We start from the raw sequence: 23406 nt of genomic DNA on the forward strand, positions 1-23406 counted from the left end.
GGTTCACGGCAAGATTGAATGTTTTTACACGACCCTTTCGGGAATGTTGAGTCCCCCCCGACCCCCCCCCCATTTGATAATGCGAGCATTTTATGAGCCCTGCTTGCTGTGAACAACACTGGCTGGGATAAGATGCTTGCAATTTGACTTTTTGCTCCTTCCATGTCAGATTTCTTTTTTTTGGTTTCTTGAGTCAAGATACATTTCACAGTGAGTGACTCCTCCTGCGCGTGTTAAGTCTCGGAAAACATGAGAGGTGCGGGTTTTGGTTTTTTTTTTAACACTACTGTGTGTTTACCAGACGCACATTGTGCTCAGACTAATGAATTCACGTTTGTCTTCTAAGTATGCAGAGCTTCAGAAGAACCCACCAAATGAGTCCAAAAGCTTGACAGAAGCTTGGCTTAACTACACTCCAATGATACCTCCCTTGAGCCTCCAGTTTTTTAAACTTTTTGGGGGGGGGGGGGGGGGACCAACAGAGCATACCGCCACACCAGCATCAGCATTTTGAAAGTTCCTCCAAAGTGTGAAATAACAACTGGGTGGGGGGGGGGGGGGTGTCCCATAATAGTTAACGCAAACAAAACAGCCTGACCTGCGCGAATGTGAAATGCGGGCCGGGCCTTAAAAGAATGTCAACATGGCAGATGCAAAGCATCGGAAACGCGCGCCGGTCAAACAACGACGCTCGCACACAAAAGGTCGAGATAAAGGCTGGCGAGCGGAAAGCAGTGGGAGTAGATGGGGGGGGGGGGGGAGGAACGGGGGGGGGCACAATGGGAACAATAGTCTTAAGATAAAATACAAATCCTAAGAAGAAAAAAAAAAAGAAGACAATCCTGACTTGCAACACTTCCGTTTGTTTTGTTGTGCATGGCATCATCCACCTATTTATAAGCGCGCAGATACAGCGCCCCCCCCCCTCCCAGAGGAATGTTAATCTTCCCAAGGGCCTTTGGTCAAGGGTCCAGGAACACAGCCAGCGAATGCTATGTGGTTGACAGTTGGGTTCCAAAAGCACCCTTGTGCCGTTTTTTTGGGTGGGGGGTGGTGTGGGGGGGTGGGGGGGGTATCATTTGTCTTAAGTAAAAGCCGCCCGTGTGTGTATCAAGAGGAACATCGTCTTGGATCATCTATTTTCGTTCTCTTCATCTTCAAACATGCCTGACACCTTCTGAGTCTCAGTTTCTTTTTTTGGGGGGGGGGGGGGTGTTATGTCTGCCCTTATCCAAGTTCTTTTTTTTTTCGTGAGTTCAAATAGATTTTGTTGGCGCCACCAGCATCCAACACACTGCACAACTTAATGTGCAAAATTGTTTTTAAACTACCGAGTGGCGTGAGTAGCAGAAATGGGAGCGCGTTTTTAGGAAAAAAATTTGTTTGAATTTATTGTTTGGGTGAAATAATCTGCCATGAATTTTATTGCAATAATAAAAATATATACAGTATCTTTCTTATCATTCCCTGGCTTATTTTCGTTTTATTAGTCACTATAGTGAATATAGCTAGCATGCAAAATCTGAAATGTACGGACAAGTCGGCCATGAACTACAGGTAATTTTTTCCACAGTTTAAAAAATAAAAATAAAAATAAAAAAAGAATAAATCACTTGGCACACAGTGTTGAACATCAATGCATTATTTTTCTGTTTATGGTGGGGAACTTTATTTTAGACTCAGCTGTACTTTGAGTCACATTTAAGAAAAAAGTGATGACGGAGAGAGGGCGAGCGAGAGAGAGAGAGAGGGGGGGGGGAGAGAGAGAGAGGGAGAGAGAGAGGTGACGCATGAAAGTTTCCACTTGGTTCTTTCTCGGCGTCTGAATGAGTAGTTGCCACACGAACACAGTTCCATCTGTTGAGCGCCGGTTCGAAGTTTAAAAAAAAAAAAAAGAAAAATGCACGTGACTGTCCTCCGAGGAGCTTCTCATCATATGACGCCACCGTTTTTCAGCTGTCGATAACGACGGAGAGGTTTTTTTTTTCTTTCTTTCTTTCTTGGATTAATTTTAGACTGTCAGGTTTGTTTCACCGGAGCCGAGGATGGAGACGCTGTTTTATCTGCTCGTCCTCGCTTCGGCCCGGCTGTCTTGGGGGCTCGGATACGCGGAGCCCGCGGTCCTAAGTGGGCAGAGGGCGGCGAGCAGACACCGGTAGGATTGTGCTCGTGCTGTGTTCGTATCTCCCCCCCCCCCCCAAAAAAAAACGCGTTGTACTTTGGAATGAATGAAGATGCGTGTGAAATTTTAAGAGCGGTTTTGCAACCTGTAACATGGTGCGGAAACGGTTAGTTCACGTATCATCGCCATCATCATCATCATCATCAGGGACATTGTCAGAAAAAAATATGAATTCAACAATATGTTCACGTAATTATGTCTTGGCGCAAATGTACTGATTTTAGATGTGTTCCTTATCTCTTCATCACACTATTTAGATTTATTGTCCCTCACATAAGGCTGAATCTCACACCACAGTACCAAACGAAAATGTCACCACAAAAAAAAATAAAAATAAAAAAAATTATGAACAGATCCACGAAAGTAATGCTGATTGATCCCATTTGAATTTACTCCCAAATTCGGAGCCCGTCGCGTAGCTCTTATGTTGTATGAATGGCAACAGGTGGATTACGCAGACTAATCGCACCTTCTTCTGCCATCTTGTGGAAGAGCATTGAATTATTCTGCCTGTCACTATACGTCACCCCCATAGATATTTGAACAAAAAGACATAATGTGGAGTCAAGGAAAAAAAAAATAATCCGAGGCTCACACATAGCACATTCACGTGCCGTAACAACAACAGCAAGCAAAACACATCAAGGTTCGGAAGCAGGAAGACGAGGATGACAACTCGGTACACTCCGTGCTAACCAGTCAGCCACACCGATTGTCATTATTTTCATTAATTTTTTTTTTCCATACATTTTGTCGTTGGCTACAGCATTGGTTGTTTAAATGATCTAGAAATAAAGTTGAGTTGATGGGATGAAATACGTTCGTAGTCTTAAAAAGCCACCAGAGTGGGTCGCGTAGAACGAATTATGGCCTCAATCCTTCGTTTGTCAGGACGTATTATCCGTCCGTTGTGAATACTGCTTATCCTGTTCAGGACGATGGGCAAGCTGGAGTCTAACCCTGCTGACTTAAGGTGAAAAGCGGAACAGACCATAATGTCGCTCATTCCCAGGCCGACAAAAACAAATCGCGGGTATGGATGGATATATGAGGTCCCCGGGACATATTTCAATCAACAGCGGTTATCACCGGCTAATTTAATGAATGAAATGCGGGTGTGCCACATGTGCAGGTGAATGGAGTCGGCGTGTTCACACCCACGGCGGCGCAAATCGCCCCTTTTTTTTAATACGACTGACGCATCCCGACGAATGAACAACACTCGCTCTGACACAGCACTTCAGATTATTATTTTTTGGGGGGTCATATATCGCGCCTGATTCATGGCGGCGCAATTACAATTTCGTCATGGCTACTTCATTCGCTGCAATGTCATTAAGCTCACACGTCTGCTTTTTGTGCTGCCGTTGCCAACCAGTAGTAAGTTAATAACGAGTTTAGGATCTTATTTCACCAAGGCTCTGTGTGAGGTTGAGCAGTTTTAGAACTGACGTGTGGATGTTGTGTGTCTCTTTGCACCGGTAAATATGAGTTAATGGCTTCATCGGGTTTTTAGTTGAGGCAGCCAAGGATGATGCTGTACTCTTAAGTACATGCACGTGTGCGTTGTTGATCATAAAACTTGCACGCGCCACGGGAAAATGACTGACAGTTTACAGAATTACACGTGCTCCACAGCTGCGGTCATGCTTACCATATGTTTGCACTTTAGCGTGCGTATACGCGGGTGTGCGTCTGTACAAGCAAATCGCCTGGAGGTTGAGCTCCCGCAATAGGGGCTTCTACTCGGGTTCTCTTAACTAACCTTCCGGCACGTGACAAATGGCATTATTTATTTCTTTCTTTTTCTTGTCGTGTGGCGGGCCGCTGAAACGTAGGTGGCGGGCCGCATATGGCCCCCTTGGCCATAGTTTGGACACCACTGCGATAGATGAAGGTAAACATCATAGATGTGGATTTGCAAACCTTGGAGTGGAACCGACCAGTGGTCGAGGTTGCCCGGTGCGCGGTGTGCAAGAGACACACACACACACACACACACACACACACACACACACACACACACACACACACACTCAAGATCAGTGTATTAATATAATGAATATCGAAATATTTTTGTAAATGTACACAGAAGGTCTTGTCCAGTCCAAGTCTCATGAAGGCCAAGTCCATTTCGGCCCTTCAGAAGTTCTTGCCAAGCAAGTCGCAAGTCATTAATTCAGCGAGTTGACCGGAGTCCAAGTCATGTGACTCGAGTCCCCCCCCACCCCCCACGGTCTCTGCATGGAAACGCGTCACTTTTCAACTGCGCGAGTGATACAATCGCCGATATTTATGTTAAGGCCCAACCCAGGTTAGAATTTATCAACAAGTTTTTCCATAAATGGCCAAAAGTTGAAGCCCCACCACCCAACCCCCCCACCCCCCACCCAGAGATGTCCCAACGCGCGTGTCGCCTGTGCTAAAACAAATGCCTCGTCTCTGTATATCTTACTGACTGCCAGGCTAAACAATCAAAGAGAAGTTTACACAGTGCTGCTGTCCCCACATTTTGAAACGTGTCCAAACAGAGAACGGCGCACGCACATTCAGAAGAATGTGCGCTGTGCCATTATGTTTGCCCGCGTGCAATTGCTCAAGCGCGACACCGGAGGGCCGCTTGAGCCGGGGGTCAGAGTTCAAACATAGAGGCGCACCTCCTCGCAAAGGGTCCCAATGAGCTCATTGAAGTACGCCGTCAAAGGCGTCCCTTGAGGGCAAATGAAAGGACTCGCAAACAAAAGGGAGCGCTTAGCCATTTCTTTCTTCAAGTATCAAGCCGCATCCCCCCTCCCACCCCCATTTGGTTGACGCTCCCGCTTGCCCTCTCCGGATCTGTTATCACAAAACACTTCTTCTTGCCAGCTTTTGGCACGAATGTTGCTTTACCGGATTTACGGTACGGAATGCTTGACCTCACTGTGCCGAGAGTGAGAATAAGGTCAAAGGTCAAAGGTGCCGCCTGCTAAACAGCAAACACGCACGCACGCACGCAGGGGTGCGCCGAAAACGGGATAATACGTCGCGGAGGCAGCTGACCGAATCAACGAGACCCAAAAAACTCCAAGCAAGCCGTCTCCTTTTTTCGATCCTGCCGATTCCGTTCGTCTGTGTTCCATTTCAACTCCTGACGGGAACGAATCTTATCAAGCGGAAGGGTTAAATGTGGGACGTGTTGATTCAACAGTACGGCGGGGGAGCCATATTGTGACCCTCTCACTGTGTGTGTGTGTGTGTTGGCGAAAGCTTACAATGCTGTTGAATTTGTCGTTTTCTTGATACGATCTGACATTTTCCCAAAATAAGTATGGGTTGAGATTTGATCTCCATTTTTCTTTTCTTCTAAAAATTCTTGTCGTCAGGCCCGACTGTTTACGATTAATACGGCCTCTCATCGTTGGTCATTTCCTTTAGCCTATGTGTGGTTTGTCTTTCCTTTTTTTTTTTGAAATCATAGGAACTGGTGCGCTTACGTGGTGACGCGCACCGTTAGCTGCGTGATGGAGGACGGCGTGGAGACGTATATCAAACCGGACTACCAGCGCTGTACCTGGGGCCAGTGTCCTCGAGTGGCGTGAGTACCTATCACTCATCGACACGCACACAAAAAGTGGAACCTCGGAGGTCAAACAAGCCGTTCCTTACGCGAGTATTTTTTTTTCTTCTTCTCCTCGTTGGTATTTCCAACCATCCATCCATCCATTTTCTGAACCGCTTAATCCTCACTAGGGTCGCGGGGGGTGCTGGAGCCTATCCCAGCCGTCTTCGGGCATTAGGCGGGGGACACCCTGGATCAGTTGCCAGCCAATCGCAGGGCACACAGAGACGAACAAGCATCCACGCTCACATTCACACCTAGGGACAATTTAGAGCGTCCAATCAGCCTGCCATGCATGTTTTTGGAATGTGGGAGGAAACCGGAGCACCCGGAGAAAACCCACGCAGGCCCGGGGAGAACATGCAAACTCCACATAGGGAGGTCGGAGCTGGAATCGAACCCGGTACCTCTGTACTGTGAAGCCGACGTGCTAACCACTGGACTACCGGGCGACCCTCGTTGGTATTTAGGATATAGAATATAGAAAGCAATTTGCACCGCGGCGGTAGAGAAGGCAATCAAATCAGAGACATTGTGAATATGAGACGACTGACGTGAAGGCCGCGTATGTTGGAGAGTTTCATTTTTCCCTGAAAATTCCAACTCGTACGAGCTCAGGTTCTCTGAAACACTGAAAACAAATATCTGTCTCCTCATTAACTTCCTGGCTTTTATTGCGCCGCCTTGTATTCCGTCCAGGGGCTCCATCTCGCCTCCTCTTCCTGTCTGCGGATACTCATTTCACTCGGCGCCGTTTTATTTTCAAGCCGTCTTTCAAGAGAGTCCGGTCAGCGAGGTGATCGCTAGCGGTTCTGCTGGCGCGCCGCCCGAATGTCGCCCCGCGCACGCTCGTACCGCAAGGGTTTGATTTCAGCGATGAGGGGCTGTGTTCAAACCCAATACGTGTATCGCTGTGTCGAGCGGGGAATATCCGGTGTCCTCGGTTCGGGGAACAAATGGACTCGAGATGGGATGGATTTGATGAGACTCTCCAAATACGGATGTTAGGCGGTGAGAAAAGATTCAGCAAACTCTCCTGATGTTTTTTTTTGTTCTCTCAAAGTTAGAAGTATGTCCATGTGGACGCCGGCTTGAGCTTCACTCCTCCATACTTGCGCCCGCCTCAATCATCTGCCTAAACCCGACAAGAATGGAGCAGACAGGCGCTTGAGCTCTTGTTCCATTTTATTTTATTTTTTTAATAATTGTTCTTCCATCCACCATCTCTTTCTAGCTCTTTTTTTTTTAATATTCCCTCCGAGAGCACTTTGTATTGCTTTTTCTCACGCTCTCAGTGCAGAGAGCTGGAAGAAGAAGGTCTTTTCCATGGGCGTAGCAAAGGCTGCGCAAGCGATACTTTTGGAGGGTCGCGTACGAAGGGAGTAACCGACCCCCCCCCCCCAAAAATAAAGATAATTACAGTCGAGGCTCGTTAATGTGCCTGGACTTGCTGCCATAAAAGCCTCATTCATTGTGACTTCCGTCCAATTGCGCGCTCATTATTCGGACGAGCGCGGCCCTCGATCTTAAATCGGAACGGCACATTAATGACGGGGGGGGGGGATAAGAACTGGCCAAGATAAGCCTGCCAGTAAAACATGGACTTTTAGTCGTGGCTAAATATAGCTGATGTTTTGGAGAATGGAGCAGAAATAGCAGGCGATGTCTACAACTCTCAACTCTGAACGGTTCCACCTGCCATCAAACGTTTATATCCAGAGAACACAAGACACTTGTGCTGTTCCACGCCCCCCAAAAAAACCAAAAAACCTCGCCCATTTTTTATGATCCAGACCGTTTTAATGATGCGTAACGGCAGTCGTCTCTCAATTTAATGAAACGCAATATCGGTCCCGTGCGGTACTGTTTTTAGGTATTGGTCACCGAGTATATTACAGTATTGCAAAGATTTGATTTTTTTTTTCCTTGAGTTTGAAGCACAATCGGAGACGATATTTGCAAGCTTCCACGTGCAAAAAATATTTTTCTTGTTCATCATCGACCACGTTACCCTGACTTCTCAGATACCGGACGTACAGGAGGCCGAGGTACAAGGTGGCTTATAAGATGGTGACAGAAATGGAGTGGAAATGTTGCCACGGATACTCCGGGGAGGACTGTCTCCAGGGGCCGGTCAACAGCGGGCGACCGCTCGTCACACAGACGGGACACACGCAAGACGGCGGACTGAGTGGAAATGGTAAGGAGCTGCGTGCTGGCGAAAGAATCGGTCATCTAAGCATGTATGTTAATAATTTTTAAAATAATACAAGCCACACACAAAAAAATACTACTGGTACATGGTTTTTAGTTACTCAAGTTCCACCTGAAAGGGAAATCGTCTTTCCTCCGGCATATGTTGCATATCAAGAGTCCAGTGGCCTTTCAGAGAAGACTCCGTCATCAAACAGTGGAATTGTAAATTCTGCGGTTTATGACGTCGCCCTTTTGTGACGCCACGATTTCCATTATCTGCGGCCGCGGAGCAAAACCAGTGGAAACAGTCTCACGGAGCCAGACGGCATTTGTACACGAAACCGCAGACTCTCCACTAAGGTCCAAACTAAATTTTGTGGTCTATCGTGATCTTGCTTCCAAACAATGTGACACATCATTTTTTTTCTTTAGAACAAGACTGAACCAAACAAATCTGGGATATACAAATCAGGGTTCAGCTGGTTGAAAAGTCAGACGCACAAAATTCAGGAGGAAGTCTTTCGAAGTGTTTCTTATCCATAACCAAAATAAGTTTGTCAATTGTCTGCCCAAATCACTTTGCCATCGGATGACCCTTCTTCGGGTCCAGACACTTTTGGGCCTCGCGCATTGCCGCCTCCGAACGCACTCGTCGTCTACCGTTTGCAGTCGATCATGTACGAATTCCCGTTTTCCTTTTTCTTTGTACGCAGGCGACAGTGAAAAGGTCCGAAAACTGGAGGAAACCATCAACGGCCTCGCCAAAGACCTCCGCAACATTCAGACCTCCGTTCGCGATCTAAACCAGAAGTTGTATGCCAACGTCTTATAAGTCACTCACTCGGTGCCTCTGCTCAGGAAAGTAACGTCCACTCTTGTCGCGTACAGTTCGGTACTAAACGGAGCGATTGTACCAGCTGATTCAGCCCAACCGCACATGAAGGAAACGATCAACGACATCCACACAAAGCTGGACCATCTGTATAATAGGACACAGGTAAAAAAAACAAAACTGTATTGAAGTTCAATTTTCCAGACACTACTTGATTGTCTTCATCCTGCAATTCGGTGGGGGAACGGAGCGAAAACTTTGCGATTTGGTATTTTTCTTCAGGTCCACGATCAGACCCTGCTCCACATTAATAACCATTTAGAGAACGGAGCGGGGAACGACCTGGATGGAGCGGCCGTCGCAGGACACCAGCCGAACGCGCTCAAAGAGCAAATACTGACGGAGCTGGAGAGAAGGGTCACTCTGTCGTGCTCTGCCTGCCAGGTCAAGCCTGATCTACTAAATACATAAATACATCCCAGGATTAGATTCACATCGGGTTTTTTTTGTCTTTTTTGTTTAAAAAAAGCTGCTTATTGACCCAGGTGCCTCTCCGCTGCAATCTCAATACTGGTTCTGGTATCAGGTAGTGCCAAGTAATAAGAGAGGTGGAGCTAAGATCTGCTATCATTTTCACCCCCCGAGGGTGAGGATGACTGCACAAAGCCATTTAAAGCCATAACTTTACTCTCCGTAAACATTGAGTCACTTCTGACCTCATTCACCTTTCATGGTTCCTCACAGAAAAGCCCGTGCCTGGTTTTTCCCCCTCGAGTGCCCCTCACAAGCAGCGTTGCATCAGTTTGACTATTAGAGGGGATAAAATCATTTTGACCCTCAATTTAAAAAAAAATGGAGTCAATCCATCATGCCGGTGCAGTGCACCGGGTTCATCTTTGCGCGGTACGACTCAGTATGAGCGTATTGCCCCGATCACGCCTACAGAATTCCAAGGAAACCGCAATGTCTTAACGTTAGCATCACCATAACTCAGCTCTAACCCCCGGCTATATTCTAAAAGTGACAAAAGCTTCTCGACGGGGGGGGTTATCGTTTATTAACGGAGTGTCCGTTTTCTTGCATTCAGGCCGGTGTCGAGAATCTGAGGCGGCAGCAAGAGGAGGACAGAGAACGGGTGAGGTCCCTGGAGAAGTTGATCAGCTCCATGGACCAACATTTTAGGCGCAGCCTGCAAATCATTCGCGGTGAGACCGAACAGTCCCGCGCCTGCTGCAACACGGTCGCCGAGCTGGAGAAGAGATTGTCGGATCTGGATGTCCGAGTCACCGCCACTTCCGGCAAGTGCGACACCATAAAAGGGCGACTGGATAAGGAGCTGGCCGGAAGCGGGGGAGGAAAGGGACGGGTGACGGAGGACCGGATGAACGTCAAACTGAGAGACTTGGAGAAGAGAGTGAACAACACGGTGAGAAAAACGGAGCAAAGGTGCACCAACACGGGCAACAATCTGAAGGACGGCGTCCAAAGAGACGTCACGCAGCTACGAAACACGCTCCTGAGTCAGCTGGATGATCATCGCTTCAAAATCGGAAAGCTGGAGCTCGACGTCGCCGTCCTCGGAGACACCGTAACGGACCACAGTCGACGTTTAGGCCAGCTGGAGAACGTCACGACTTTCCTGGACAGAACTTTAACAGCCACCACCGGAATGTGCAACAACACTTGCGCCCGCATCGGAAAAGACCATCAAGCCGCAGACACAGTAAAAACCTTGGAATGGAGGGTTGTGGCTAACCGAGGGGAAATCCAGAAATTCAACACGCGCTTAAATGATTTGTCTGTGTCAGGTGACTCGCTGGCCGACAGGATCATTAACCTGACGGACGACGTCAAAAAGATCATCGCCGTGACGGGCGAGGGCGGCGAGAACTTCAATCGGATTGCGGAGCAAGTCGAAACGCTAAACCGGGAGCGGGAAGACTGCTCCGTTTGCGGCAGCGTGGAGGAAGACTTGCGTTCGCTCGCCAACACCACCGCCACGGGCTTGGAAAAGTGTCGGACGGAGCTCGCCGACGTCCGCAGAAAGGTGGACTCGGGAGAAACGGCGTGCTCTCGGGTGTGTTCAGACCTCCGAGAAGAGGTGGGACGACTCCGAGAGGAGACGGAGAAGAGGGGCCAACGGTGCGAAATCAACATCCGGGATTTGAGCGATCGCTTAGACGGTCACGGTGACCACAACGGAAGATTAGGAGGGGATCTGAAGTCCATCCGAGGAGAGCTATCTCAGGTCATGCTCACATTCCGCTCCATTAATGACACTCTGAAGAGCGTGGATACAAGGATACGGACACACGGCTACACGCTGGACGATCTGACCGACTCCGAGGACAGGATCCGTTCGGAGGTAAAAGGAATCGGAAATTATTTTGCTGCGTCCCCCGAGATCAACCAGCGGTACATTATTACCCTAATTGTTATCCCGAATTGATGATACTCATCATAATCCTCCCAAAGGAAATGAAACTGCTCCGTATATTTGTATTGCACGCCGCACAGAGAACCAGGTCGTAAACGCGCAGATATGCCAGGAAAGGAGTCGGAGCGGAAACAAACCCGTAAGCGTCCGGGCGCCATGACAGGAATCGGGTAGCACACTGGCGACTCTCTGACAGATAGATGCCATATGTTGCAGTTAGCGCCTAGCAGGACTATCGGTAGTCCAGGACTTAATCGATCCGGTGCCATTGCAACCTTAGAACTGTACAATCGTGTTGGTCTAAGTTCATGTTTACTCGAATGCTTTAGTCTCGGAAGGGAACTTTCCAGCCGTGAAAGTTGGAACCGAAAAGCTTGTTTTGTTAGCACTAGCATAGCTGCTATTTCAAGCTGCGCGCAGCACTTGTACAAACGGCCATTGAGAACGGAACACTCGACGACCATTTATGGCAACGGTGTCATTGCCGCAAGGATGTTTTATGTGTCGTTTCATTCGAGTGATAGACTCAAATCTTTTTGGAATGTAACAGTTGCTCCGGCTAGATGCGTCTCACTGGAACCGTAGAATAAGAGCCGATGCATTATCCAGAACCCACACACTTAGCGCATCTGGTCTCTGTTAAAGGTGGACAATTTGAAGGACGATCTGGCCGAGCACGTCGATGACTCAGCCGCTCGATTCGCCAGCCTCGGCAAAGACGTGGAAGTGATCAGGAGTAACCACGTGACGGAAGTCGGCGAGTGTCGGCGGGCGAGCGACGGCCTCCGACGTCGTCTCGACAAGGTGGAAGGACTGTGTGGACGTTTCGACTCTTTTTCTGACAGTTTGCGGAGGATCAAGGAGGGCCTGGACAAGCATGTGACTGGTCTGTGGACTTGTGTCAACGGACTCAACGAAACGGTCGCATCTCAAGGGCAGCTCATCGATAATATTCACAACGTCCAGCTTGAGAAAGTCCACTCTGGAATACACCGACTGAATTCAACTCTGCTCGACTTGGCGAAGGAGTTCCATGATTTCATACGACAGGATTTCATGGGTAAGACTTCCGTCCGACGAGGCAGGCAGGCCATGGGATCTGACTTTTGGACAAGATATAAAGCCTGCTTAATGGGAGGCAGTCGGAGAGGGTAAAAAAAATAGACCAAAGAAAGAATCCGGCCTGTCAAGCGTTTTACTTAAGAGCCTATAAAGTCTGCAGTGTGTGGAAAAAGGAGTAACATGTGGGCGAAATACACATCAGGTTAAAGCTCACCAACGGCAGAAGTTTCAGGAATCTCCCTTGACACTTCGCTTATCAGTAAAGAAGCTCCGAAGAGGGTTTGTCTTCTTTCACTTTGAGGGAGGGGGAGTTTGTATTCTGACAACTTTGAGCAGGATTTGAATGCGACCCCACTCGAGTCTCTCACCAAAGGGGGGCGCCTGTCACTAACAGGCTATTCATAAAAGTTATGCGATTGTAAAAGCGCATATTTGTGATAAGGGCCTGGCCAACACATCCAGCTTTAAAAAAAAAAAATCATAAATATCAGCGCTAGGAATACTAAGCTAGCATCTACAACTGTAACAGGATATCGGTCGGGCTAAACTGAAATGTGTCACTTGAACCGGGTTGCGTGAATCCAGCCCAATTTGTTCCTCTGCTGTAGGTCCACCGGGTCTACCTGGCCCCAAAGGTGAGCGAGGGCACTCTGGACCACAGGGAGTTACGGGACCCCAAGGAAAGGAGGGACCTCAGGGTGAACCGGGCAAACAAGGTCCAGCCGGACCCCCAGGTAGAGAACTCAATGATCAGCCGATCAGCAAGTTCAATCGTTTGTCCCAAGAGGAATCCGACATGGCGACTCACCGTTTTTATCTTTCACCTCTCATTTTGCAGGTCTCCGAGGCGAACAGGGTTCGTGCCGACTAACGAAACATCACATGACGGCTTGAGCGTTCCCCGTTTCACGTTTAAGCTCTCTGTGTCCCTGCCATCAGGTCTCGCGGGGTCCGACGCCCACGTGCCACGACTTTCCTTCTCGGCCGCGCTCACCAGGCCAATGAGGGGCGTCGGGACCATTGCATTCAACAAAGTTTTTGTCAATGAGAAAAATGTCTACAACCCCGGAACAGGTTTGAATTTCCATCTTTTTTGGGGGGGGGGGGGGGTTCCTGAGCTCCCGACACGCACCTATCAATACTACCAGTGAACCAGTAGTCGTCATGGTGCATTTACATACGCGCACTGGGATTTGTTCAAACGGTCCAACAACTCGAAATAAGTCACCGGGTCAGGAAAGTTGCAGCAATGACGCGTTATGGTTTATGGATTTGGTGCTTTGTCCCGCAGGTTACTTCACAGCTCCAGTGAGAGGGAACTACTTTTTCAGTGGAATCCTGACCGGCCATAAGAATGTCAAGATCGAAGCGGTGCTGTCCAAATCCAACACCGGTGTTGCTCGAGTTGACTCGGCGGGATATCAGCCCGAAGGCTTGGAAAAGCCCATGGCGGAAGCCAAACACATCCCCGGAGCTCTGGCGGTCTTTAACATCATCCTGCCCATGGAGGCGGGGGAGACCATCTGTATCGACCTGGTCAGCGGCAAGCTGGCGTACTCCTCGGAACCCTTGACCATCTTCAGTGGGATGTTACTCTATGAGACCATCTGATTGGCTGGACACTGGTGACATTTTCAGAGCGTGGACTCTTTTTTTTTGGGGGGGGGGGGTTGTTTGTTTGAAGATGAAGCAACCGGGCGGTCACGGAGACTGAAATGATCCAAGAGGGTCTCTTTTGAGAGCGTTCTATCAGGGACTTGCATATTCTGAACTTTAGTCATCATATGTAAATAAAACACGCTTACGCTTTGAAAGCAATCATTTGCGCTCCACCGCTTTAAGGACTTGATATCAAGTACAAAAGTACATATTCCTTGCCAAAACTTGAATATTAGTTTATGATATAGTGGACTTCAGCTGCCGTTTCAATGAAATAAAAGGGGGTGGGGAGAGTGGGGGGGTTAAAAGATAAAGCTCATGGAGGTTCTGAGTTTGTGTTTAGCATCCCGCACCCAGGAATAAAAGATGCGGGTTCTTGCCATGTTCACAGACATTTTTCTCTCATGATGGCAATTGTTTAGTGCTGCCAACTTCGATATAACCACAAGTCGATTCCGAGAAGCACGGTGCGGGAAGCCAAATGTCCGAGAAATATGCAGAGGGAAATAAGTGGGAGTGTGACACAGTTTGAATCACGATTCTTTGCCGGAAGGGCAAAAGTGAAGTCGTCCACAGTTCATGTGCTGGAGACCGCAGAGGAAAGAACGGGGCAGACAGGAGGGGGGGGGGGAAGATGGGATTCGTTTTCACTGAGGACCGTCTCGAGTTGGTGTAACATCACATCACTTATTTTTTGGGGGTTTTTTTGCATGAATAAGTTGCCATTCCGGGTAAGCTATTGTATGAGCAGAACATTCATTTCAATCCATGTATTATTCTATTACCAATTCCTAAATAGAAAATCTCCTTGTCACTCATTGTTGAGAATGAGGTTTCCAGTTTATTTTTTTAAACAATTGTACACTCTTGAAGGATTGTAAATATTTTAAAATCATGTAATATTTTTTACACGCTACCAATTCACCTTGGAAGGTCCCGTGTTTTTGTATGTTTTATCATGTGTGCCAAATACAACATACTGTACACACTTCAACCAGGGGCTCTGGCAGAGTCCGTTTATTTGGACTGTCACTTTTTTTTTGTATAATTACTCGAGTCATTTGCACTTTCTCGTTTCCTGTTTATTATGGCCCAGGAGGGGCACTAAAGTAAGTAAATTGTAGTGACTTTAGGTTTGTCTTCCCGAGGTGTCGCTGCAGCGAGTTACAACGAGGGTTTTATGTTCTGCACTACACTGCCCTCTTTTGGCCGGCGGCGGAAGTACAGCTAAATCTTGGCTAAAGTGAATCAATCTACATACTCGGTATGTACTGAATAGTGATCGGTTGAGGCCCTTTCGGATCAATGTGTTGCAATGAGGTAAACGGCTACTTTGCTTGACGCTTTCAATAATTAATGGCAGCTCCGTCACAGCTTGAGCAGGTAAATTGATCAGGTAAAATTGATCATGGCCATATTTACTTTTGACTTCAATACAAGAGTTGAACCAAAACTTTTCGTTTTACCAATGTTTTTTTTTTTACACAAGTGCCTAAATACATAAAATGAGTGTTTCCCCCCCTCTAAAGTAAAATGGCCACTTGACCACCACCCGAAAGTATGTCCCACATTGCACTGCTGGGATTGAGCGCGTTCCGTTGCCATGGAGCCGAGTTACGCCTCCCCACCCGTGGAAACCAAAGAGACGACGGTTTGAATTGTAAGGATCGCCGCCTGCCTGTAATTATGGAAGACGACATTTTCACGATGGCTATACAAGCGGAGGTTTTGGAGCAAATGTCTGAATGCCGACAGCGGGCAGTTGTTCTCAGTGGACGAGCGCGTTCGTAGTGCAGGTCAGTGGAGTCGTGACTGGAGCTTACCTTTTGTTATCGTTAAAATTGCACGCCTGGAATATATTTATTTGTTTATTTGTTGATTTGAAGACATGCTTGTGCCTCAAGCAGACACGCATTTGGTATGGGTGGTTAATTAGTATTTACGGGGAAAGTACCGCTCCGGATTTTCTTCGTCTCGCGGTGGTGGTGACGTCACGTCGCTGTTAATTACAGCTCAATACATTTGCGTCATAGAGGTTCCGAATACTGACCTCACCTTCTAATGTATCATGGCCTTGGGCCTTAGTCTCCCGTACAACAGCCGTGCAGAAATGTCTGCTCAGCCAGCAAACATTTGCATTCAAGCGTTCAATCCATCCGTCCATCAGTTGATCCCCGTAACCAACACAATGAAAATACACATTACGCAGCAAAATAAGATGAAATGACCTTTTCACTTCTATACAAGTGGATCAGTGCCACTTCAGCTGGTCGAGGTTAAGTTCTGCTCTATTAAAGTAGATGTGTGGAATGCGTTGATGTGAACTGAGCCTCTATTGTGCATACTTAACAGCAGCGGAGAAGTCAGGCATACTTTTTCATGTTGACTATATGATGGTGCAAAACAACATTTGCACAGCTGTTTTACCGAGACACGATCACATCACACAAAAGCGGGGTATGAGCATAAATGATTATTAAAATGAGAGACACCCCACACAAAGATGAATTTTGTGAACACACAGAGCCTATTGCAGTAGTTCTCAAACTTTTTTAAAACCAAGTAACACCCAAAATAAATAAAAATAAAGAAACAACAACTGTAATGGCTAACATATACAATAGCCATTCTTAAAAGTATATTTTCTATTATAATCCCGCAAAATTGTGCCTGGGTAAAGGTTTAAAAACCAACAGTAATCAAATATTAAATGTGTACTTAAGAGTAAACTACCAGATTTAAAAAAAAAAAGGTTTATGCCACTATAACTATGCCCAGGTTGAACATTTTATTATTTTGTGTAGCACTACAGGTGCCTTAGTGGTACTAATACCCAAATTTTGAAGGAAAAAAAAAAAAGGTAATCACTAATCTTCCCCAAAGCAGATGTCTGTTGTAGTACCACGACTGCCCTGTTAGAGGCACCATTGTGCTACAGGGCATCCAAACTGCTGGACTGTACAAAGAAATACTAGTCATTGTAGAAGTAGTGTGTGTCCTGCTTAATACACACAAAGCGGAACCTATAGAAACCCAACAACGCGGCACAATACCTTTTGTCTACCTAGTTTGAAGATGATGGCTTGGTAACATCTCATTGTTTTTTCAAACAGGCACCTCGCCGACAGGTTTTGAACCTCTCGTCATTTCCGGTCGCCTGTGTTCATCGCAAGCATGACCGGAAGGGAGGTGGACAACCGCCTGCAGGTGCTGCAGATCTACCGTTTGCTGCAGTACATCCATGAAAACAATGAGGCGCAGATTGAGGAAATGGTCAACCTCGGGGTGGAGAACCTCATTAATCTCACAGAGCCACAGAATGGAAAGGGGGCACTTCACATGGCGGTTGCGGCCAACAATCAAGGTGACGACTTCCACCATCCCATTTGAGAGCAATGCAAATTGATTTTTACCCCCCGCCGCTCATTGTAATCAATCAATGACTTGTATCTCAAACATCTCCTCTAGACCTGACCAGGTTTCTTCTCTCACTGAGAGCCCACCCTGACATCCAGAATAAGAGGGGCCACACGCCGGTCATGTTGGCGACCGAACTGGGTAATGACGGCATTGTGAAAATGTTGGCAGACCACGACGCAGACATGAGCATCCAAGACAACGAAGGCCAAGGTGAGTCGCGTCAATGGCGGAACCTCGATTTAACGGGCAAATAAATAGTCTAGTCCACTGCTTTGTATTGTCGCTTTCAATGTCTGTTAGCTTAAGAGTTGGCTAGCAAAACTGCTATCGACACACTCCGCCAGTACGCGATACTTCAAATGAGACCGGTATTGGCCCAGTACCATACCTGGTATTGGAACTCATTCATTCATTCATCTTCCTAACCGCTTGATCCTCACTAGGGTCGCGGGGGGTGCTGGAGACAATCCCAGGTGTCTTCGGGCAGTAGGCGGGGGACACCCTGAATCGGTTGCCAGCCAATCGCAGGGCGCACAGAAACGAACAACCATCCGCACTCACACTCACAACTAGGGACAATTTAGAGTGTTCAATCAGCCTGCCACGCATGTTTTTGGAATGTGGGAGGAAACCGGAGCACCCGGAGAAAACCCACGCAGGCCCGGGGAGAACATGCAAACTCCACACAGGGAGGCCGGAGCTGGAATCGAACCCGGTACCTCTGCACTGTGAAGCCGACATGCTAACCACTGGACTACCGGGCCGCCCGGTATTGGAACTCGCCAGCCCTAATTTTTACTCTAATCAATCAATCAATCAATCAATCAATAATTTGTATCACAGCGCAGTTGCTAGAGGCTTAGCATTTCCGGCGCTCCAGTTATTCTATTCTGTTTAGCAAAAAAAAATGCAATTGCCGTTTCTCCCAACGCTTTAGGAGTTCTGTTCTACTGCATCTACCCGACGAGGCGGCACACGCGTTGCCTGCAGACGGCGCTGGAGTACCGGGCGGATGTCAACAATGTGTCCTCGCACGGGACTCACGTCTTTCAGCTGATGTGTCAACACGCCAAAGACTGCGCTCCCATGTGTCACATGATGCTAGCCAAAGGGGCCGACCCCAACGCAACAGACCAGGTGGACGTTTACAATTTGCCGCGCGTTTCGTGCGCTCACCTTTTAATCGTTGTTGGTTCCTTGTACTCCTGTTGGCGGATAATACGCGTCCATCCCGTGAGACCTGAAAAACATCAAAACAAATTGTAATCGTTTTCCCCATTTCCACTTGCTTTCAACGCACTCAGTTAAAATACACTTTAAAGTATGACAGTAACCCCCCCCCCCACCCCCCACCCCCTCATCCTCATCAGCACCTGTTTGTCACTTCCATTTATGATATAATGGACATGCAAGAAAAAGTGAAATCAAACAGTCTGTTCAAACAAAGCATCTAATGTCATATAACAAAAAGTCTGCGAGCTAAATGCTAATCGAGCTTAATGCTAATATCATGAAAAACAACATCGCAGAGTTAAAAAAAAAATGTCAACTTTGAAACCAGTTTTTGCCAACCTTTATTGAGCCAAGGCACCCGTTTCATGGCGTGAAATCGGAACATTTCTTTCATCACAGAAGGTGTCGAAACTCAATTCAGACGCGGCCGCGCGTACCGCACAAAACACCCAAAAAGACAATCGGCGCCATAAGCTTGACCGACGGGACCGACGACATTGCCATTAATTGGTCTCCCCGTCTGTAGAAAACGGGCGTGACGGCGTTGATGGAGGCCGCCAAAGCAGGTTCCGTGGATCTTGTCCGAGACATTCTAAAAAGAGGGGGAGACCCCAACGCCCTGGACCAGAAGCGCATGTCAGTGGTGCACTATGCTGCCATGGGAGGCTTTTTTGAGGTGACATTCCATTTTGGTTTAACACTGAAGAATTTTTTTTTTTTTTTGCTAACTTTTTTTGCTCTATATGGCGTTTTGCGTCATCCACCAGGTGATCGTGCTGCTGTCTGCCTTCTCAGCAGATATGAGCGTCATTAATGTGGACGAGTGCACGGCCCTCCACTTTGCCGCCGCAACGGGAGACATCAACTGCTGCAAGTTCCTGGCTCAGAGAGGTATCGAGACATCTGTCACGTGTTTGATACTTTTTTTTTTTGTTTTTGTTTTCTGGAGCCGGAAGCTAACCTGCGCCGTCAAGGCCGAGATGCCACCTTCGAGCGAGATAGATAACCAAAGTAAAGGCAGCGGTGGATCCAAAAGCGAATGAGAGGCAATTGGCAGAGGTTAAAGGGAGAGTTGAATTACATTGAGCATTTGATGAGGCGGCTCGGGACACGATGGCGGCTCGCAAACAGGAAGGCCGGGGTCCGGCAGCACTGGCAGAGATACAATCAAAATGTTCCGCAGCCAAGTCCGCACTAGTAACGGCCGGAAAATCACTCCTAATGCAGAAATCATCTGGCACCCGCTTGCGCCTCAGCACAAGTCTTAAGACACAGGAAGTGATTACTAATCAAATGCAGGTGTGGGGGACACCCCGCCCAGCCTGATAATTCAAAGTAAGAGACAAACAGGAAGGTCCCCGGAAGTGGACTCACCAAAATAAGACGGCGAGCGATAATAAATTGACAGAAGGAAGTGGCTCGGAGACAACACGTCACAATACACATATTTTAGAGAGATAGATGTGTGTATTGCACACACACAGTATACACAAGACACAGTCTACCGTCCAACCATTTTTTTTTAAAATAACATATCGATATGAGGGTGGCCCGGTCGTCCAGTGGTTAGCACGTCGGCTTCACAGTGCAGAGGTACCGGGTTCGATTCCAGCTCCGGCCTCCCTGTGTGGAGTTTGCATGTTCTCCCCAGGCTTGCGTGGGTTTTCTCCGGGTGCTCCGGTTTCCTCCCACATTCCAAAAACATGCGTGGCAGGCTGATTGAACACTCTAAATTGTCCCTAGGTGTGAGTGTGAGTGCGAATGGTCGTTCGTTTCTGTGTGCCCTGCGATTGGCTGGCAACCGATTCAGGGTGTCCCCCGCCTACTGCCCGGAGACAGCTGGGATAGGCTCCACCACCCCCCGCGACCCTAGTGAGGATCAAGCGGCTCGGAAGATGAATGAATGAATGACTTCCAGGAAAAGGTCCCATCATGCTTTGCTTTCCGCTCAGGTAGCAACGCCAAAGTGAAGAACTCGGACGGTTTTCTTCCACGTCAGATTGCCAAAGATGCCGGTCACAAAGCGGCCATGAAGGAGCTGAGGAAAGCGGAGCAGCAGAGGGGCAAAGAGAACACCGACGAGACGGCCCTGACAGACTTGTGGGCTCTGACCCTCCACGACTGGTCCAACGAATACGAGAGCGATCTGCTGCAAGCCTTCGATAGCGAAAAAGCCCCCTCGGAAAAATTTGCCTCCGTTTTAACGGCTTTGGGTGCTCCGGTCACCCAAGAACAGCTGGAGTTGGTCATCTCCTTCCACGGGATCGGAAGAGATCCGACCGTCAACATTAATGACTTCATCAAAGGGGCCAGCTACATCAAGAAACCGTACCTTCTCCTCTCCTACGCCCCCAAGAAGAAAAAGGGGGGCAAAGGGGGGAAGGGGAAGAAGAAAAAGCCCAAATTTGTCCTCCCTATGCCTATTTGTACCCTGCCGCCGGAGTTCAAGCCGCGGCGAGAGGACGGAGGCCCGCCGGAATACATGATGGAAACCTACAATACGGCGGACATCCGACAACTGGAGAAAGAACCTCCGTCAGAACACCCCGTCGTCGACGACGCTGCCTGGTACACGGAGAAACCGGACAAGATCTACCTCAACATCAACTACCTGGTGAAGAACGGCGACATCCAGGCTCTGGAACAGGCTTTCAGTCAAAGGATTCCCGTGGACATTCAAGATCCGTATTACAAGACTCCGCTGATGGTGGCCTGCTCCATCGGAAACTACGAGGTGGCCAAGTACCTGCTCGAAAAGAGGTGAGGAGAAGAAAAACTCTAAGCTTTAAACTCGGAAAAGCTCACCAAAATCCTGCCGCGTCTTCCCAACAGGGCCATGGTGGATATCTGTGACCAATTCTGCTGGACGCCGCTTCACCACGCCGCCCAAGCCGGCAAAGTGGAAATATTGGAACTTCTGCTGGAGGCCGGAGCCGAGGTGGACGCTCAGACCATCACGGGGACCACGCCCGCCATGGTGGCCATCCAGAGCCTTCACCTCTCCTGCGTTGAATTCTTCTTCACGGCCGGCGCCAATGTCTTGATGGAGAATAAAAAAGGTACGACTCGCGCGGGCGCAAATCGAGTGATCGTCGACGGAGTGAGAAAAGTTTTGTGTTCATTTTGATGATTTTTACAAATTGAACAAATTCAACAGCGACGGACGCTCGCAAGTCAAACCGATCGCTTCCGCGTTCATATTTTTTAACTCGTTTGTCCACTGAGATACAACAGAAATATAATTAATCTGTTCCGCTCATTAATTATTGTGCGTGAAATGTTGAACGTGCCATTTCAGTTCAATACAGCAAAAAAAAAAAAAAAAAATTCACATTTAAGCATTAAACTAATATATGCGGGCAGCCCGGTAGTCCAGTGGTTAGCACGTCGGCTTCACAGTGCAGAGGTACCGGGTTCGATTCCAGCTGCGGCCTCCCTGTGTGGAGTTTGCATGTTCTCCCCGGGCTTGCGTGGGTTTTCTCCGGGTGCTCCGGTTTCCTCCCACATTCCAAAAACATGCGTGGCAGGCTGATTGAACACTCTAAATGGAGTTTGCATGTTCTCCCCGGGCCTGCGTGGGTTTTCTCCGGGTGCTCCGGTTTCCTCCCACATTCCAAAAACATGCGTGGCAGGCTGATTGAACACTCGAAATTGTCCCTAGGTGTGAGTGTGAGTGCAAATGGTTGTTCGTTTCTGTGTGCCCTGCGATTGGCTGGCAACCGATTCAGGGTGTCCCCCGCCTACTGCCCGGAGACGGCTGGAATAGGCTCCAGCACCCCCCCGCGACCCTAGTGAGGATCAAGCGGCTCGGAAGATGAATGAATGAATGAATGACTAATATATGCCAAGAGGTCAAAGGTCAAGAATTCTTGTCATAATTAATGATTTTTTTTTTTCCTGGTTGAAGGTACATATGGCCCAAAAATAGAATTTGACAACCTTTAATGGGCGAAATATGTCTGTTCACCAAAAAAGTTTACTTTTTTTTTCTTTTTCCCCTTTTAGAACAAACCTGCCTTGACATCGCCACTGCATTTGGTGACGCCGCGATCTATCAGTTAGTCAAAGACAAGTTTGAATCCATGCCCAAGCCCAAAAACAAAGGAAAGGGGAAAGGAAAGGTACGCAAATAACCGCCCCCCCCCCACCCCTTGACCTTACGTCTGGAGCCGCAGCGTTCAAAACGTGAAATGTTTTTCTTTTCTCCATTTGTGTGACAGAAATAAGTGTCCATCTGCCACTCTTGGAACTCATCCCGCCCCCCCTGACTGATCTCTTTCTTCATCTTGGTCCAGTGCCAACTGTGTGTTACACAATACCGTGTTCTTCACTTCAGCAAAATGTGTCAGTGAACAAAATAAACGAGACTTTTATCAGCAAAGTTATCCGGAATAAGCACAAAATCCATATTGCGTAAAATAGTTTGCAAATCGATATGGTAGAGTTCTCGTTCGATGACCTTTGAAGTTTTGCTCGGAGGTCATCCCGATTGTGTGTGTTCTCATCAGTTGATTCCTCTCGAGCGTTGCCGGTAGGGGGCACTGTAGGCACTTAGTCAAGACAGCACTCCCGAATTGGCCATCTGCGGGTGACGGTGTCTGAGCACAAATATTCTCCGAATACATTTCTGGGAAGTGAAAAATATGATTCGTCATGCTCACGTGACGTGGGAAAAACAAAAGTGCGTTATCAATCGAGACAGCAAAGGTATGCGAGTATAAATAATCTTACCTTTCAGCCTTTAATCAAATTACCGTACACGCACTTGACATGTAATGGGGCGGCAT

At 47.9% G+C, this 23406-nt stretch overlaps 2 protein-coding genes across 4 annotated transcripts; both read left to right on the plus strand.

Moving 5' to 3' along the window:
• The first annotated feature begins 1788 nt into the window (after positions 1–1788).
• Positions 1789–14262, plus strand: emilin1a (elastin microfibril interfacer 1a). 2 transcript variants are annotated; one of them, XM_052053066.1, is made up of 12 exons: positions 1789–2155; positions 5640–5756; positions 7805–7980; positions 8690–8789; positions 8865–8973; positions 9091–9252; positions 9896–11173; positions 11891–12305; positions 12916–13041; positions 13146–13163; positions 13247–13381; positions 13599–14262. In XM_052053066.1, the coding sequence occupies exons 1-12, from the start codon at positions 2046–2048 to the stop codon at positions 13916–13918; spliced, it is 3066 nt and encodes a 1021-aa protein (XP_051909026.1). In that variant the 5' UTR covers positions 1789–2045; the 3' UTR covers positions 13919–14262. The 2 variants fall into 2 exon arrangements, with proteins under 2 accessions (XP_051909026.1, XP_051909027.1); XM_052053067.1 differs by lacking the exons at positions 1789–2155; positions 5640–5756 and adding an exon at positions 6660–6791.
• Positions 14263–14607: 345 nt separating this feature from the next.
• ankef1a (ankyrin repeat and EF-hand domain containing 1a) lies at positions 14608–22982 on the plus strand. Of its 2 annotated transcripts, XM_052053070.1 has the most exons (10): positions 14608–15762; positions 17080–17330; positions 17435–17596; positions 18324–18523; positions 19146–19295; positions 19387–19510; positions 20572–21379; positions 21452–21678; positions 22625–22740; positions 22840–22982. In XM_052053070.1, exons 2-10 carry the CDS (start codon positions 17141–17143, stop codon positions 22843–22845), a joined length of 1983 nt encoding a protein of 660 aa, XP_051909030.1. In that variant the 5' UTR covers positions 14608–15762; positions 17080–17140; the 3' UTR covers positions 22846–22982. The 2 variants fall into 2 exon arrangements, with proteins under 2 accessions (XP_051909030.1, XP_051909029.1); XM_052053069.1 differs by having other exon boundaries at positions 22625–22982.
• The last annotated feature ends 424 nt before the right edge of the window (positions 22983–23406 follow it).

This window comes from Hippocampus zosterae, chromosome 19 (genome assembly GCF_025434085.1).
Source record: "Hippocampus zosterae strain Florida chromosome 19, ASM2543408v3, whole genome shotgun sequence".
NCBI lineage: Eukaryota > Metazoa > Chordata > Actinopteri > Syngnathiformes > Syngnathidae > Hippocampus > Hippocampus zosterae.

Coding starts and splice junctions, on each gene's coding strand:
- ankef1a (XM_052053069.1), top strand. CDS start 17,141: ATGACCGGAAGGGAGGTGGACAACCGCCTGCAGGTGCTGCAGATCTAC. Junction 17,597..18,323: donor CCAAGACAACGAAGGCCAAG/GTGAGTCGCGTC, acceptor CCAACGCTTTAG/GAGTTCTGTTCTACTGCATC. Junction 19,511..20,571: donor CAAGTTCCTGGCTCAGAGAG/GTATCGAGACAT, acceptor CTTTCCGCTCAG/GTAGCAACGCCAAAGTGAAG.
- emilin1a (XM_052053066.1), top strand. CDS start 2,046: ATGGAGACGCTGTTTTATCTGCTCGTCCTCGCTTCGGCCCGGCTGTCT. Junction 5,757..7,804: donor GGCCAGTGTCCTCGAGTGGC/GTGAGTACCTAT, acceptor CTGACTTCTCAG/ATACCGGACGTACAGGAGGC. Junction 8,974..9,090: donor ATCTGTATAATAGGACACAG/GTAAAAAAAACA, acceptor ATTTTTCTTCAG/GTCCACGATCAGACCCTGCT.